Below are 18130 nucleotides of genomic sequence, written 5' to 3'. Positions count from 1 at the left end.
GGTAGGGGGTCACTGCACACAGAGTGTTAAAAGAAAATAAGCAGAACTGTATTACAGAGACACCTACAGCAGCTTTTTTTTTTTTTTTTGCAGGAACCCCCGAAGTTTTAGTGTTTAACAGCAAAACTGACCAAGGTCCAAGACGTGAAGTTACCATGTTCAGGAAACAGGGTGGGCAGGGGAGGGAAATCACTCTATAAACTAACTCTATCGTACGTGGTAAGAAGAATGCACACTTTATAACTGCCACTCATAAATAATTAAAGAAATTGCCACTCATTTAAGGCAATCTGAGACTTGAGAATTCTCTTAGCTGAGATCTAAGATCGGAAATTTGCAAATTCCATTGAAAGGAGATAATTTTAAAATGCTAACACTGCATAGTCTTTCCCTTCATTAGCCTCTGGGTAATATGAGGGACTTAGTTTACGCTGCCTGTTATTCAGCCTTTATTGTACATTCTGTTCTTTTAACTAAGCAGTAAATCCTCTGAGAACATAATCCATGTGGGGATTAAACAAAATAATCCAGGGTATGTGCTAAGTAGAATGTCTGGCATATGGTAATATACAATAAGTGTTAGCTGCTATTATTAAGTGATGGTTTGTTTTTTTTTTTTAATAAATTTACTTATTTATTTATTTATGGCTGTGTTGGGTCTTCATTGCTGCACATGGGCTTTCTCTAGTTGCGGCGAGCAGGGGCTACTCTTCGTTGCGGTGCGTGGGTTTCTCATTGCAGTGACTTATCTTGTTTGTGGAGCACGGGCTCTAGGCGAGGGGGCTTCAGTAGTTGTGGCACGTGGGCTCAGTAGTTGCGGCTCGCGGGCTCTAGAGTGCAGGCTCAGTAGTTGTGGCGCACGAGCTTAGTTGCTCCGCGGCGTGTGGGATCTTCCCGGACCAGGGCTCGAACCCGTGTCCCCTGCATTGGCAGGCGGATTCTTAACCACTGCGCCACCAGGGAAGTCCCCTTAAGTGATGTTTTATCTCTAGCACATTTCATATTTGACAGGTGCTCAATGAGTATTTTTATAAAAAAGATAAACTATAAAAAGCAGAGTTATAGGGGCTTCCCTGGTGGCACAGTGGTTGAGAGTCCGCCTGCCGATGCAGGGGACACGGGTTCGTGCCCCGGTCCGGGAAGATCCCACATGCCGCGGAGCGGCTAGGCTCGTGATCTATGACCGCTGAGCCTGCACGTCTGGAGTCTGTGCTCCGCAACGGGAGAGGCCACAACAGTGAGAGGCCCGCATACAGCAAAAAAAAAAAGCAGAGTTATATATATATATAATTGTATTTTAAGGAGTTTATCTTTAGAGCAAGAACAATTTTGAAACGCAATACCTTATAGCAGAGACTTGGGGGGCCCTAACTCTTGGGGTGCTTTCACATATTCCGATATTTCTTTCATAAAATCATAGCAGCAGCAATATTTCCTTTAACAGGCAGTAATGGAAACGAGAGCATCACACTTATATCACAAAAATATTAAAAGCAATGCTCTTTGGAACATTAGGTATAACATTAATCACAGAATTTATTTTTTTATATATATACAGGTGCATGGTTTATATTGAGTAAACGTTACTGCCAAAGAATACACATCAACAGCCACGGGCTTAAAGTGAACTGAACGTGCTGCTCCTCAGAACAAATAAGTAGTTATTTTCCGTCATCTACCGCTGCCACTGTACCTCCGGTCCCACACTCAGCTATCACAACAGCTGCAATCAGCAACATATCAACCAAGTTACAACGTCACCATGACCACAGTTTCAGATGAGAAACTGAAACTCCGAAAGGTTTAGATCATTTGAGACCACGCGTCTAGTTGGTAATGGAGATAGGATTCAACCCAAGGAAGATTCCACACCTGTGTTTCTACTCAGCCGTCCTGCCTAGAGTTGTGTTAACATTTCATCCAATGAATGGTTAGCTGACTTCATTTTGTGGGTTTATTTTTCAGCAAATTCTGCTGCTAAGGTCCATCGTTCTTAAGCCCTGATATTCTACCCAAGGAGAGATCAAAGGCAAGGGTCAGTCCAGAAGCAAGGTCATGGTACAAATCCTCTGTAGGCAAGGACCTTCAAGGTGGAAGAACGTTCAGAGGCTCAGTGTAGAGGTTGAGTGCCGCTTCCCAGGGTTGGTGTAAGAACTCATTTAATCCTCATACAGAAAGACTGGAACATTGTAAGTGCTCACTAAATTATCAGCTATTATCGCTCCTTCAATAGAAGCAGCTGCGGTGAAATGATCAAAGCTCGCGCGCGCACACACACACACACACAAAGACATCATAAATTCACACTCTAGATTCCAAAGCCCACATGAGGCTGGACTTGTTAGAAGCAGCACAGGTGCCCATTTATCACATGTGGGCACATCCTACAAATAGGTGACAGCACAGGGAAGAGGCACATCACCCATTTGCTTAAGGAGTCGGTAATGCTGGAGCTCTGCTGGGGAAGATAGGTTTGAGAACAGCTGAGGAACTATATTCAAATTGCAGAAATCAACGAAGTGAGTAGCTGGCAAGATGCAGAGAAGTTTTGCCACTGTATTTTCTTACTTAATTTATGGTCTCAGAAATTGATTCCTCTGAGATTCAGGTTTCAAATCTCTAAGATGAATACAGACAAATATCAAGATTATGGTGACAAATACTAGAGGCTCTTCCTCGAGCTGGGCTCAGGACCAGCTACGAGAAATGCAGTTCTAGGTGCTCTTTTCTTCTCTACTTAGGTGGGAAGAACAGCTCGTCATTCTGAACCCAGCGGAATAAGAGGTCTCTGTTGCTCTTTTTTCTTTCTTTATAAACGTCACATAAATGTCTCCATTTTTTTGTTTTTTTACCATAGAAAGAGCTTGTACAGGATAAAAATAAGGGATGGTCTGCAGAAGTCTTTGCCACAGGATGAGGGGAAGAGGGAAACTGAAAAGTTAGAAAACCATCATACTAGAGAAAGTACGTCAGATCAGTTGACAAGTGGACAGTGAAAACAGAGCAGATTTAGAAACCAGACAGACCTGGTTAGGAGATCTTGTCATTCCGCCAGCCAGCTATGAACACGCGGGACAGCACTTAACTTCTGAGCCTCACTTGTTTCGAAATTACGTATATAAAGCACCAGGTAGAGTGCCTGGCCGTTTGTACTTCATATTCAACAATCATGGTCATAACCATCTCCAATTAAGTCAGAAAGCAAAGGGTACTCAGCATTTAAACTCTGAAAATCAAACAAACCTTCTCCCTATTGCTTCCTAAAAATGTAGTAGAGGGCTTCCCTGGTGGCGCAGTGGTTGAGAGTCCGCCTGCCGATGCAGGGGACGCGGGTTCGTGCCCCGGTCCGGGAAGATCCCACATGCCGCGGAGCGGCTGGGCCCGTGAGCCATGGCCGCTGAGCCTGCGCGTCCGGAGCCTGTGCTCCGCAACGGGAGAGGCCACAGCAGTGAGAGGCCTGCGTACCGCAAAAAAAATTAAATAAATAAATAAATGTAGTAGAACACCAACCATACCCAAGTGTTTGCACGAAGTGCTATCTCTTGCTCACCCTTCCAACACAGCTGCCCTCTCTATTCCATCAATAGCCCTTTCAGGGAAGGACAGGAGGAAGAAAGAAAGGGAATAAGGAAGGAAGGAAAAAGGAAGAGAAAAGAAATTTAAAACCTCACAAAGGTCTAAAAGCTCCAAGGATGTTTGCTTGGTACACATGAAACCATGGAGGAAAGAGGATGAGGACTTTCTTACTTAGCCTCTCCAAGCTCTATACCGGGGGTCACCAGCGTGGATGTCTACAGGGCCTGGGAATCCACATCAGCAAGACAACAGGGAACGTGGGGAAGAGTTGCGGCAAATTACGAGTACACGTGCTCATTTAAATTGATTCAGGGGTGACTCTTTAAATGACCTTAACATGAGCAAACTCACTCCTCTGGATTGTGTTTGACGGCGCCACAGAGTTAAGAACTCTTTGGCTCTCCTAATGCTACCTCTAAAACAGCTTTCTACTAAAACACCCTGAGTCACGACGAAATTTCTAGCAACGTCCAGTCATACTGCTCAGCAACTATTCATCATATTATGACTCATTGCCCAGCACTGCTGCAGGTAATGTGGGACCAGGGGACCTCAAAGACTTCTGGGATGAGTTGAGGCGGACACACGGGCCCACTCTTCCCAGGCCAGAAATAACTGAACTTCAGAAGGAAATGTAGACTACCTAGTCCTATACTCTTACTTTATGGGTAAAAAAACCTATTACTCACCCAATGGTACATGACTGTACAAAACACATAGCATTATGAAACAAGGCAGGGCAAGTGTGGGGAGAAGGAAGCACTCCCCACAGGCTCAACGTACTTCATTCACTTCCTCGTTTCTCATGAAGAGTCAAAAAAGCAAAAGCCGATACCAGAAACTAACACAACATTGTAAATCAACTATACTTCAATTTAAAAACGTTTTTTAAAAAGCAAAGGCCAACATTCAAAAAGTCACTGGTCCAACATCAGCCTGTCCCCTAAAGTCAAAAACTATTGAAAGGGCTTCCCTGGTGGCGCAGTGGTTGAGAGTCCGCCTGCCGATGCAGGGGACGCGGGTTCGTGCCCCGGTCCGGGAAGATCCCACATGCCGCGGAGCGGCTGGGCCCGTGAGCCATGGCCGCTGAGCCTGCGCGTCCGGAGCCTGTGCTCCGCAACGGGAGAGGCCACAGCAGTGAGAGGCCCGCGTACCACAAAAAAAACAAAACAAAACAAAACAAACTATTGAAAAAAGAATAACCATCTGGGCCCACATGAGTGACTCAAGTTCAGAGTTTAAGACTCGGTGGGGTTTTTACAGCAGCACTATTCACAACAGCCAAAACATGGAAACAACCTAAATGCCCATCATCAGATGAATGGATAAAGAAGATGCGGTACATATATACAATGGAATACTACTCAGCCATGAAAAAGAACAAAATAATGCCATCTGCAACAACATGGATGCAACTAGAAATTATCACACTACGTGAAGTAAGTCAGAAAAAGACAAATACCACTTGATATCACTTATATGTGAAATCTAAAATATGGCACATGTGAACCTATATACAAAACAGAAACAGACTCAACTCACAGACATAGAGATCAGACTTGTGCTTGCCAAGGGGGAGGCGGGTGGGAGAGGGATGGACTGGGAATTTGGGGTTGCAAACTAAATATTACATTTAGAACGGATAAACAACAAGGTCTTACTGTATAGCACAGGGAACTATATTCAATCTCCTGGGATAAACCATAATGAAAAAGAATATTAAAAAAAAGAATGTGTGTGTGTGTGTGTGTATGTGTAAAACTGAGTCACTTTGCTGTACAGCAGAGATTGGCACAACATGGTAAATCAACTATACTTCAATTAAAAAAAAAGAAGACTCAGTGGGGATGTTTGGAGCCCATGGCCTCTGAAGGAGGTAAACAAAGGCGGCATCAGCCTCAATGATACAAATGAAAGTAAAGCACACACTCTTCATTCTACAACCAGTTTCCCTCTATCAGCAAATGCAGCTTGGAAAAATAATGGAATTACATGGGGCAAGACAGCATCTTGAAGGCTGAGACAAAGGGCTCCTGGGCTAAGTCAGCTAGGGAATTAATTGCTTTGTGTTTTCCATCAAAGTTCAACTCCAAATATATCTGCAAGCTTCTAGGTAGCCAGGGGCCCAAGAGGCATCTCAACACCAGCAAACCAGCAAATCTACTAAACTCCTAACATTGTACTGTATATACACAATGAAACAATAAATTAAAATAATATTTCCCAACACTTTGTCTTCTTTCCTGGCATCTCGGTAATGAAATATCGGCACTTAGGGGAATACCATAATGGTTTAATGAAATCATATTTCATATTTGCAAAAGTTTTGTTTATCAATCTACAAATTACTCCCCTTCCCTCAAAGTATTCTCCATAAATTAATACATTTAAATGTGTTGTGTTGATAACAAAGAACATAACAGATGGGAAAGGCTCAGGATGTACGTGTCTTTATAAATTTAGCTGTATCGGCTCGAGTTGGTACTCAATTTTGTTTCAACAGCAGTGTGTTTACTATTAGAAATGGACCAGTGGGGTGGGTTGGAGAGAGAAAAGGAAGTCTACAAGTTTGTCTTAGTGGAGGCCAACATACCATTTGGTTCTCTGGGGGACCACGAGGTAGAATGCAAGTTAATTTCTAGTTTGGCGCCCATCCCTGGATCATTTCACAGTAGGAGTTACCAGATTAGAAATGTGCCGGTGTTGCACAATGAGCAGGGGCCTGCCAGAGGCCATTGCTCAGTCAAGTTTCCCCTTAGTGAAGGACTGTGCCTGTGATGAATGGGGTAAATAGAAAAGGTTCCCGTAAAGGAAATGTGACTGCTGGCTAGTTCTTTTTCTTCTGTCCCACAACCCAAAGAACATTAGTCAATAACAGATAAAACAATGTGTCATTTCCACGGCACTTACTTCCAAACTGCTGAAAGTGCTGGTCAAAAACAATATTCTTAAATTATCCAAGCTCCTCAAAAGCCAGATGTGGGGCACGCATTGTTTTTTTTCGACTTTCAAAATTGAAGAAGTCAGGAGTCAAAGAAGTCCTACCCGTCCCTCATGCTTTTCTCCCGTCAGAAAGAAGAACCGGCCCTCCTATCGAAGCTGCATTTACCATTCTGAGAAGCTGCATCCCCTTCCTGACTCAGGCATCCTAATCAGCACTGGGAGCTTGAGGGCAGAGTGTCACTGAACACCGGAACAGTGTCCCACAGAAGCAAGCAGAGCTGAGAAGAGCCCCCCCACCCCGGGTTAGAAAGGGGAACCTCTGGAAGAAGCTAAAAGGAAAACGGGGGAGGGGGTGTAACTAACAGGGCTTTGGAGACTGAGTTACATAACCCTAAGGCTGAAAGGACACTGTGGTGGACAAATTGAAATTTTTAAACAAGTATGCTTGGGCCAATAATAAAAATTCAAAGGTACTATTAGCATATGGCCTGGTCCGTCCCTCATTTTATAAATTAGGAAACTGAGTCCAAAAAATTGTCCGAAGTTCACATTGTTCTTCGTCCCCAAAGTAAGACCTCACTCCAGACCTTCTGTTTCTAGATCTAACATTATTTCCGTTAATGTTGTGTTGATTAATAGAAAGAGCATCGGCTTCAAAGTCAGATCTAGGTGGATTCAAATTCAGGTTCCCCCACTTAATAGTCTAGGACTTCTGACAATTCATGGTCTCTGGGAGCCTCAGGCTTTGTCATGTATAAAATGGGGACAAATCTATTACTTTGCTTATATTTCTACATTTACTCTTTATGATACAAACACCAGATGCATAGAACAAAGGTCGGCACACAGTGAGGATCTGATTACATTTAGGTGCTGATGTTTTTGAATCATAAGTTGTTAGATATTTCAAAGAAATATCTATGTATCATCTATGTGCCAAGCACTTTGCTGGGTTCTTTCAAAGACAGAAAGAAAACTGCTCCCCCCAGGTGCCTACAATCAGATTAATAAGCAGGACCTTGATAGCATGAAAAGGTGATGAGACCACTCAAAGGATTTCACTTGAACTCAGATGTGCCTTGTACATTAAGATTATACGAATCAACATAGAGCAGTTCAGAAACATCAGTTACTTGGAGGAAAAAAAGAATTATGTGAGAAAACAAGCTATACAGTCCTCCTTCCCTCCCTCCCTCCATTCTTCTCTATTCATGGCAAAGCTCTAACAGGGGAACAAGATACTTTTCAAATTTATTTGACCATGAAATACTTTTGTCAAGGAGCATTTCAGAGGCTCACCATTCAGTAGAATGAGCTTTGGGAATGCCCGGTTTAGACCCCCTGATATAGATAGAGCACAGATGCCGAAGAACAGCTGGAAGATCATGGAAAAGTCACCCTCAAAGAATAAGTCAAAGTCCCAGGGAAGTCCTCAACCAAACGAGCCTGAGGACCACTCTAAACTCAAGCTGCCTAATTATAAGGAGACCTGTGCAGGGCAAAAGGAATGAGAAATAGTATTTACTGAGCATGTGTTGGTAACCGGGTATACGTCATATTGAACAATCCTAGAAGGGAGGCATCATCAAATTATCATAATTTTTTAAATTATTTTTTTAATTGAGCTATAGTTGATATATAATATTTTATAAGTTACAGATGTACAACACAGTGATTCACAATTTGTAAAGGTTATACTCCATTTACAGTTATTGTAAAATATTGGTTATATTCCCTGTGCTGTACTATATACCCTTGTAGCTTATTTATTTATATTTTAGTATATAAAATTGAATTATTTATATAGATTATATTGCTTTATTGAGTTTTTTAAATCATAAAACTAGTACATATGCATGTTGAAAATTCAAGGAATTCAGAACTGCCTAATTAACAAAGAAAAAAGTCCTAACCTGGCAACCACTGTAAACATTATGGGAAATAAAATTTTCAAATCACTATTTATGAGCCCACACAGGCACATACACACAATTTTTATGATAGGAATCATACCACTAATAGGCAACTTAATTTTTTTTTTACTCAATAATGTTTAATCTATCTTAAATATCAGTACTGCATTCTACAGTGTAGTGAGCATCTGTTGTTTTTTTTTAAAACATCTTTATTGGACTATAATTGCTTTACAATGGTGTGTTAATTCCTGCTTTATAACAAAGTGAATCAGCTATACATATACATACATCGCCATATCTCCTCCCTCTTGCGTCTCCCTCCCACCCTCCCTATCCCATTCCTCTAGGTGGTCACAAAGCACTGAGCTGATCTCCCTGTGTTATGTGGCTGCTTCCCACTAGCTTATTTATTTTATACATAATAGTCTGTACCTCTTAATCCCTTACGCTTATCTTGCCCCTCCCCACTTCCCTTTCCCCACTAGTAACCACTAGTTTGTTCTCTGTATCTGTGAGTCTATTTTGTTAGATTCACTAGCTTGTCTTATTTTTTTTAGATTCCACATATTAATGATATCATACAGTAATTGTCTTTCTCTGACTTATTTCACTTAGCATAACACCCTCTAAGTCCATCCATGTTGTTGCAAATGGCCAAATTTCATTCTTTTCTATGGCTGAGTAGTATTCCACTGTATGTATATATGCGTGTGTGTGTTGTGTGTATATATATATCACATCATCTTTATCCATTCATCTGTTGATGGACAGTTAGGTTGCTTCCATATCTTGGTAATTGTAAACAATGCTGCTATGTACAGTGGGGTGCATGTCTTTTTGAATTAGTGTTTTTGTTTTTTTCAGATATACAGCCAGGAGTGGAACTGCTGGGTCATATGGCAGTTCTGTTTTTAGTTTTTTGAGAAACCTCCATACTGTTTTCCACAGTGGCTGCACCAATTTACATTCCCACCAACAGTGTAGGAGGGTTCCATTTTCTCCACATCCTTGCCAACATTTGTTATTTGTGCATCAATATGATTATTATTGCACAAATGCTGAAACTGAGAGAAGTCCCAGAGACGTTGATTAATTTCCTAATGTCATCGTGCAAGGAGTTGAACTGAATCCTGACTCGAAAACCTGAGTTCTTTCATACTCTCGTCACGCATAAAATAGTATCACACCTGGTTCTCTGACTACGATAAGACAAAGACCAACTATGTAAAGAAAGATTTTCACAAGAGCTGTGATAGTGACTGTCAAACCTTGCTCCTTGCTCCTTGCTCCTAGACAATCCTGAAGGAAAAACTCTTCATTTATACCGTGGTAGAATTAGTTTTATCACATGCCTTAAAAGGGCAGGTGTGAACTATGTTTCTACCCAATGGCCGTGAACTTGTTATGCAATGGCTACCACAAGCAAAAATTTCTCAAATAAGTATCTGTAAATGTAAGGTGCCACTTTTACAAAAATAAAATCAGTAACACAGAATTACTCAAAACTGAAAACTGAACTAGAGGATACTGAATATTATGAAGTGGTCATATACTCTCTACGGCAGAGGTTGCTAAATAAAGGGCATATTGGGCAAAATTTAAGAATTTTGCTGGTTATAATCATAAATGACATGAAATAGTCAAGCCGTGGAAAATGTCTGACCTGCCACTACTCTCCTGCTGGAGCTTTCAGTAGAAAAGTCAGCCAAGTGCTTTGAGTTGAAGGTATATATAAATTGATGGAATTTGGAAATGGATTCATTCATCAATAATTTTTTGCTTTTGAACTGCAGGGAGACTATGTATCTAAGGTGCTACACGTTTTGAAAAGCTGGTCTCGGGACCAAGCCCTTTCTAGAGCACAGCCTTCCACAAATGTGGGCTACAGAGCATGCATGAGATTACAACTCCAGACTCCCCACTTACAAGCCTTGGGACTCTGGGCTGAAAGTTTCAACTTCCAATCAAATCACTTAAAGTGATAAGGATTCCATTTTCCAGGTGGCGGAACTGAACAATTAAATGACTTCCCTACAAATCTATCGTCTAAAACAGAATAGCAAACTGAGTTTAGGTTCTCTGTTGAACCATGCTGTTTCCATAAAGTCTATGAAAACAGTCTCAAAAAACTAAATGTCATACATATCAAATCTTGTATATGGCGATAGAATGGATCACTTTTCTTGTATCCTTTAAGCATGGAATCTTTCTTATTCTAGAAAGGCATTTTGAAGAAGTCCTGAAACACGTCTGACTTCTCCGTGACCTGTTAAGTGGAGAAAGAAAATCTAACAGGCAATGAAGGTTGCAAGTGGAAATCCATATAAAGAAATGAGTAAGGAAACAGCTGCTCACCAATTGTCTTTAACCAGTCCTGTGACAGGAGATGTGACTTTGTTACTTTGTGGAATAAAACAGGTGGAGATGGTATTATTCAGCGAGTACCCCAAGAGTACAGCCAGGCTGGGTTGTTGTTTTACAAATTTGTGTCTGTTCTGACTGGTTGGTGTTGCTACCCACTTAGTTATTTTCTACATCTCCCAGAGAACAGGGGTTCATGACAGCATACAGGAGCCAGGCAGGGAAAACGGCCCACAATGGGGACAGTGGCAAACTAGAGAACACGTGTCCTCGTCGAAGTGACGTCTGCCCCTTACTAGAAATCTCTCCATATTTGAAACTATTCCTAATTGAATCTTTAAAATTCTCTGTTTGCCAACAAGACACTTCTCTAGGTCAGATGAGGAATAAGAGTTGCCAGTTTCCTATCGAGAGCTGTCAGACTGCTGAACTAGTTCCCGACTACAGTTCAGCGTACAGATGGGGTACACTGCCCCATCTGTACGCTGATGGCAAGAGCGTGCCATTGCCACAGGGTTTCAGCAAGTTGGTATAAATCATCAATATGGGACTTTTTTTTTTTTTAGTTTACTAACAGCACTACAAGAACATAATTATTTCAGAGATACTTAAAACTGAAGGTATAATTAGGAACATTTTTTAATGTTTACTACTGTCAATCATATCTTGGTCTAACCTTTATTTTAAGTGGAGATCATGATCCCAATATACCTCTTCCCCTTCCATTTACTCTTCTCTTCCCCTTCTCCAACCTTCTCCTAGTTTGAGATGTGAGATCATGGGACTTTTGTGGAGATGAAAAGACATGAAATAATGCACAGAACGTGCCTAGAAAAATGCCCAGCACGAAGGAAGAACCCGGAGATTGTAAGTACCTGTGGTCCCTGTGAATATTATTTAGCTGTCAAAGTCCTCCCAGGGCTGGTCTACAAGTTGAGGAAGGTACTGTTAACTCTTATAGCTGAGCTGTTAAAAAAACTTCTCACAGAATCACTTCTGTACCACCCTCTTTAGCAATCTGCCTCTTAAATTAATCCCTACTTCAGCTTCTCTGAGACAGCTGAGAATCTTTCGCACACCAGAACAAAGGAAAAAAGGTCTCTGTAGAACCTTTGGCAACAAAGGAGATAAGGGCCTCCCCCTCTCTTTGTCCCCTAGGAGTCAGAGGTACTTTTCCACTTTTTTGCTTCTTTGTGAAATGGACTCATTCTCTCCTCCAAACTACTTAAACCAAGCTGGAGAGGGGTGGCCTGTATTCATACCCCATATGACTTATTTAATGATCTTTTTGCTACCTGCAGTGACTTCATATACAGTCCAGTACACCATCACAGTTATTTTAAAAAGGATATTATCACTTAATGGAAAGAAGAATATTTGATCCACACATTCACTGACTTAGCATGTAATGAGTTAGGCACTACACATACTACCAAGTTTGATTTGAATTTCGCTAATATTCTCTCCTGAGATATGGGGTCAACCCCAGCCATCAGTAAACTAGAATCAGTGCCTGATTCAATATTGAGTTATGTGAAATTGAGACTCTGAAACTTCCTGTTACAGGCACAGCAAGCAAATACCAAACATAGGGAATGATAATGAGCGGGGACAAAGGAAAGGATGCCTCAGACTTTCTGGGCTTCACAAAGGAGATCAAGTCAGCAACTTCCAAGCACTCCCTGGGGATACGGAATGGCTGGCCCAGCACAACTCTTCCTCCTACTAGGGCCACTTCCTTAAGTGCTTTAATCTGCTTGACATCACATTACAGACATATGCTAAGCGACAGACAGATACGAACACATGGCTGGGAGGATGCCCAACAAAATAATTCGCACTGTGCGCAGGAAACAATTTTTCAAAGCCTTCTTCTAAACAGTAAAAGCCTAAATACTCTTATCTTCTTGCCTGCTTTCCAAATAAAACCATCATTGTCTCCAATCAAATCCTTTTCCCAAATGCATTTGTGGTATTTTTTTTTTTTTTTTTTAAATAGGAATTGAATTCTATTAAAAATGGAGTTCAAGGCTTTCATCCCCAGGATAAACTCAAGGCCCGGTGGCAGGTGCAAGGTGCAGATGCTGTCTAGGTAAATATGTCAACAAAAGCAGAGTCTTTACTTCAGCACATGAGAAAACCAAGTATCAGTCTCAGATAACCAGTTCAGGAGAATCAAAGAGATATACCTGCAGGTTTTCAATTTCTTCTTTGTGCTCCCTCTTCAGGTGTAGAATAGCAGCTTGGTATTCTGTAATCACAAGAGAAGCCAATTACAAAGAAGCACAAAATTAGGCACAAAATTCAAGTGAATATTTCCAAGATTCCAGAGGTCCTCCTACAAGTCAACTGAGTAAATAAATACCACAGTTGGACATTAACCTGATAAGAGATGATGAAAACGGGGGCAAACCAGAGCAAGAAGCTCAGAATAGAAGGAAGATTTACTCCGATTTAGCAAATCCTGAATTATGAGACGTCCCAAATTAAGCAGATCGGATAGGGTTTAAAAAAAAAAAAAAAGGTATAATAAGTGTTCCAGATAAAGACCGGGTCCGGTGTTTGTCTTTGAGGAGTTAAAGCCCCACAAAGAACAAATACAGTCATGTTAAGAGCAGACACACAGGAAATAAAAGAAAACGTCTCTACGTGAGATCACAGAACTCTATTTTTAACTGTTTCCCCAAAAAAAAAAAAAGAAATCTCCATTTGAATAAGCAAGCACCCAGGGCTGATTTTAATCTTTAGATCACTTCAGAAAGTCAAGACCATTTGTCATGTGGATGAGAGACTCTAGGGTGAGTTGAGGTTGAAAGGAGGACAAAAATAAATTTCTGGTCCAATTTTCGTCTGAGTCTAATAATGTTTATTCCAACAATAAGTCCTAAGTGTACACAGGAACTCCTGCCAACCACTCAAACTACCATCCCGCTGGCAAAGCATGAAGCACCCGGGACGACTTTATTTCCAGCAGGACAACTAAGAATGTGGGGTCAGTCACAGCACTCTACAGGCTGCAGAGAACCACAGAGCAAAACGCTAGAAGAAAAAATTGCTGTGGCATAAGTCGCTTTATTTTTTTTTTTTAACGCAAATGTGTTTGGGGCTGCGATTATGAGTAAGAAAGAAGTCACTTAGATGTCATTTAAAAATGTATGAAAAGGCATGCTATTTCTTCAGATGGATTCCAGAAATTCAGGCATGAAAGTTTAGGTTTCAATTCAAAAGCCGATGACACACACACTATATATAAAATAGATAACTAATAAGAACCCACTGTATAGCACAGAGAACTTGTCTCAATACTCTGTAATGGCCCATATGGGAAAAGAATCTAAAAAAGAGTGGATATATGTATAACTGATTCAGTTTGCTGTACAGCAGAAACACAACACTGTAAATCAACTATATTCCAATAAAAAATTTTTTTAAAAAGTGGATGAGGAAAATCTCTGGGAAAGCTGTGAGAGAGAGGAGTGTTGCTGTTGATAACTGTGACTAAACCACACCACTACTCTGATGGGAAATGTGTTCCACTGAACTACAATCCCTCAGCAAGTGCTGTGGGTTCTACATCCAAACCCTACCTTCAATCAAAGCACTTCTCACCAACCCCACAACCACCACTAGGGTCCAAACCACCACCATCTTTTCCCTGGACCACCGCGGTAATATGCTTTCATTCCCACCACCACCATTAACTCATCTCCTCACCGAAGCCTGAGCGATCTATTAAAGGCATGAATTGGATCATGTCTCATTCCTGGCTTTCCACTTGGAGTAAAATCAAAACTCCCTGCAGGGCTTCCCTGGTGGCGTAGTGATTTAGAGTCCGCCTGCCGATGCAGGGGACACGGGTTCGTGCCCCGGTCCGGGAGGATCCCACGTGCCGCAAAGCGGCTGGGCCCGTGAGCCATGGCCGCTGAGCCTGCGCGTCCGGAGCCTGTGCTCCGCAACGGGAGAGGCCACAACAGTGAGAGGCCCGCATACCACAAAAAAAAAAAAAAAAAAAAACACCTCCCTGCGGCAGTCCATAAGGCCTTTCATGACCTTACACCTGCATACCTTCTACATGCCACCTTCCCCTCTCACTACATGCCAGGCACATTGGCTTTCTTGCTATTCCTTGAACTTGTCAAGTTTTCTACCTCAAAATCTTTACTGATATTGGGGACAATAATGATGGATTGCATTTACTGAGCACTTACTATATATCAGGCCTTATCTAAGTATTTCATAGGTATTAACTCATTTTGTCCCCACAGTAACCCTATGATGTAGGTACATTATCCCCATTACAGATGAATAAACTGGTGCATAGAGAAGCAGCTTATCCAAGGAAGCTGAATAAGTTGCAGAGCTAAAATCATGGATGATTCAATGGGTGAACGTATAAATAAACTGTGGTATATCCATAGAATGCAATACTCCTCAGCAATAATAAGGAATGGACTACTGATACATCAACAAAGACGAATATCAAAGGCATTATGCAGAGTGAAGGAAGTCAGTCTCAGAAGGTTACCTATTGTTTAATTTCATTTATATAACATTCTGGAAAAGGCAAAACCATAGGGATGAAGAACAGATCAGAAAAGCAGTGGCCAGAAGTTAGAGATGGGGAGAAGGTTTGACTACAAAGGGGCAGCATACAAAGGAATTCTGAAGGTGATGTAACTATTCTCCGTCCTGATTATGGTGGTGGTTACATGAATCTATACATCAGGTTAAAACTCAGAATCAGAATTTTCATACCAAAAAGAAAAAAGTTAACTCTAGAGTATGTTAATTTTTTAAATATTATAAGTATTTAACTTTTCAATGTTTTCCCTAAGAGATTCAGCATAACACAAGAATACCTGTTACTATCACTTCTATTCATTGCTTTCCTAAGGGCACTAGCAGATGCAGTAGGACAAGAAAAAAAAGAAACACATGTGCATACACACATATTTTTATATATAATAAAGGAAAAAATAAAGCCATTATTCACTATGATTGTGTATTTAGAAAATTCCAAAAGATTCTGCAGATAAAATGTTAGAATTAATATGTGAGTTTAGTAGAGTTGCTGGATATTAAATCAGTATACAACAATCCTGATATTAGCAACAGTTTAACAAAGAACACTTGACACAGTACCTCTAAGAGCATAAAGTACTAAGAACCTTACCAAAGATATGTAAGATTTCATATGAGAAAATAGAAACACTATATTGAAATATATTACCGAGAAAGACACAGAAAGTGAGCAAGCCATGTTTTTGATAAGACTCAATATTGTAAAGATGTTTATTTTTCCAAATTGATCTACAGATTCAATGCAATCCCATTCAACATTTCTAAGGGTTTTTGTTTTGTTCAAACTTAAGGAGCTCATTCTAAAACGCTTATTGAAGTACAAACGTGCAAAAAGCCAGTAAGGGCCAAGAAACTCCAAGTAAATATCAAAGTAAGACAACTTGCCTTACCATCTAACAAGAATTACCTTTCCATATCACAACCTAATTAAGGTGGTGTGGTACTGAAAGAGGAATAAGAGACAAATAGACTAGAGAGCCCAGAAATATAACATAAATTTATGGTCACTAGATATGACAGAAGCAGCACAAAAGACCTTTCTTTAGAGTAAGAGTAGTCTTTTCAATAACTATTGGCTGGGAAAAGTGGATATTCACATGAAAACTGGATCCCAACTTTATACCATGTAATGAGCTAAACTGTAAACAATGGAACTGTAAGTATTTTATAAGATAACATAGCATAATATGTTTATAGCTTCAGGGCAGGGAGGAATTTAAGATTCAAAAAAGCATCACATATAAAGGAAAAAAAACTAATAAACTTGACTGTATTAAAATTAAGAACTTCTTTTCATCAAAATACCCCATAAAGAGAGAGAAAAGACAAGCCACGGAGTGGGAGAATATACTTGGAACAAATAAAGATCTAGTATAAATATATGTAAATAGTTCCTAAAAAACTATGGAAAATGAAAAATGGACCAAAATGTCAATAGACACTCTAAAAAGAGGACATACAAGTAACAGATGAATTGAACGGTGCTCATTCTCAATAGTAATCAGGGATCGAGCTGGACAAAACTGACTGCTGGTGAAGATGTGGAACAATGGAAACTCTCACACCCTTGTGGCAGGAGCGCAAACCGGTACAATCACTATGGAAAATGTTTGACATTTTCTGATAAAATTGAAGATATTCATACCTCCTTACCCAACAATCCTAGTCCTAGGTACACAAATGAAAAAACTATACAAGGAAAGCAAATCATATTAACAAAAGTCGGGATAATGGTGGCATCCAGGAGAGGAGGAGTTGAGTTGGGCTATGATAGAACAAGCGTGTTCACTGAAAAACTATTCTTTAACCTCTACGCCTTCTATACCGTTTTCTTTATGTACACCTAACATAAAAATATAAGAAAAAAGGTCACTCTGGTTATAATAATTTTCTCATATATCACATATAGAATATCATATAGGCATCAGAGAGTCTCTAGGGGGATCAAATAAGAACAATTTAGTAAGTGTGCGTCCGGTATACATATTGAGTCCTAACCTATATGATGATCAATATCTAAACCTTAATCAATTCCAAGTCTCTACAAAGTAAACAAAGGAAGCTTAGCTAAACCAACCTTCCTGCAAAACTGATGCCCCTTGGGAATAACGTCTACATCCTAAATAGAAATCACATAGAATATATTTGGAAATGATTCATTTTGTGTAAATTGTACCTGTAAGGGTGTGACGGATATAGTTATGACTAATCAACAGACTGATGAAGATCACTGCAAAGCTAACACCCAGTAAATCTTGATTCATTTCCTCCTCAAACAAGTATTTGTGCCAACAGTCCCAGTGCGACAGGTGGCAAGAAAACACACCCCCATTCCTGACAAGGATGACAAAATACAATCTCTGGGCAGCACACAGAAGGAGGAAGTTAAGGCCCTCACTAGTGGAATGCTCACTTTGAGGGTTCATAAGAGAATGGTAAGAGAATATAAAGGTTACAGAATAACGAATCATGGTTGGTAGTTTTCAATTGTGTCTTGTTCGTGGCCATCCCCTCCCTCCACATTTTTTGGGTTTGCAAATGCCTTGGAGTGGACCAAGGCAAATCCTCCCTGTCTCTTGGGGGTGATGATGGGGAGGCAGAGGTCTCCACTCAACATGAAGGATGTTTTTCTTTCTTAAAAAGAGAACTTGGGGGGCTTCCCTGGTGGCACAGTGGTTGAGAGTCCGCCTGCCGATGCAGGGGACACAGGCTCGTGCCCCGGTCCGGGAAGATCCCACATGCCGCGGAGCGGC

The 18130-nt window shown here is 40.7% G+C and overlaps 1 protein-coding gene across 1 annotated transcript in view; it reads right to left on the bottom strand.

The window, feature by feature from the left end:
- FMN1 (formin 1) overlaps nt 1-18130 on the bottom strand; it is a 300963-nt gene that overhangs the window by 237761 nt on the left and 45072 nt on the right. Inside the window, 1 exon segment of the mRNA XM_027083792.1 lies at nt 12986-13047. Within this exon segment, the coding sequence (XP_026939593.1) occupies nt 12986-13047 (62 nt within the window).

Source organism: Aethalodelphis obliquidens, unplaced genomic scaffold (genome assembly GCF_003676395.1).
Source record: "Aethalodelphis obliquidens isolate GAN/ISIS:26980383/991018 unplaced genomic scaffold, ASM367639v1 scaffold51, whole genome shotgun sequence".
NCBI classification, from domain to species: domain Eukaryota; kingdom Metazoa; phylum Chordata; class Mammalia; order Artiodactyla; family Delphinidae; genus Aethalodelphis; species Aethalodelphis obliquidens.
This window is presented reverse-complemented; position numbering and strand designations above follow the sequence as displayed.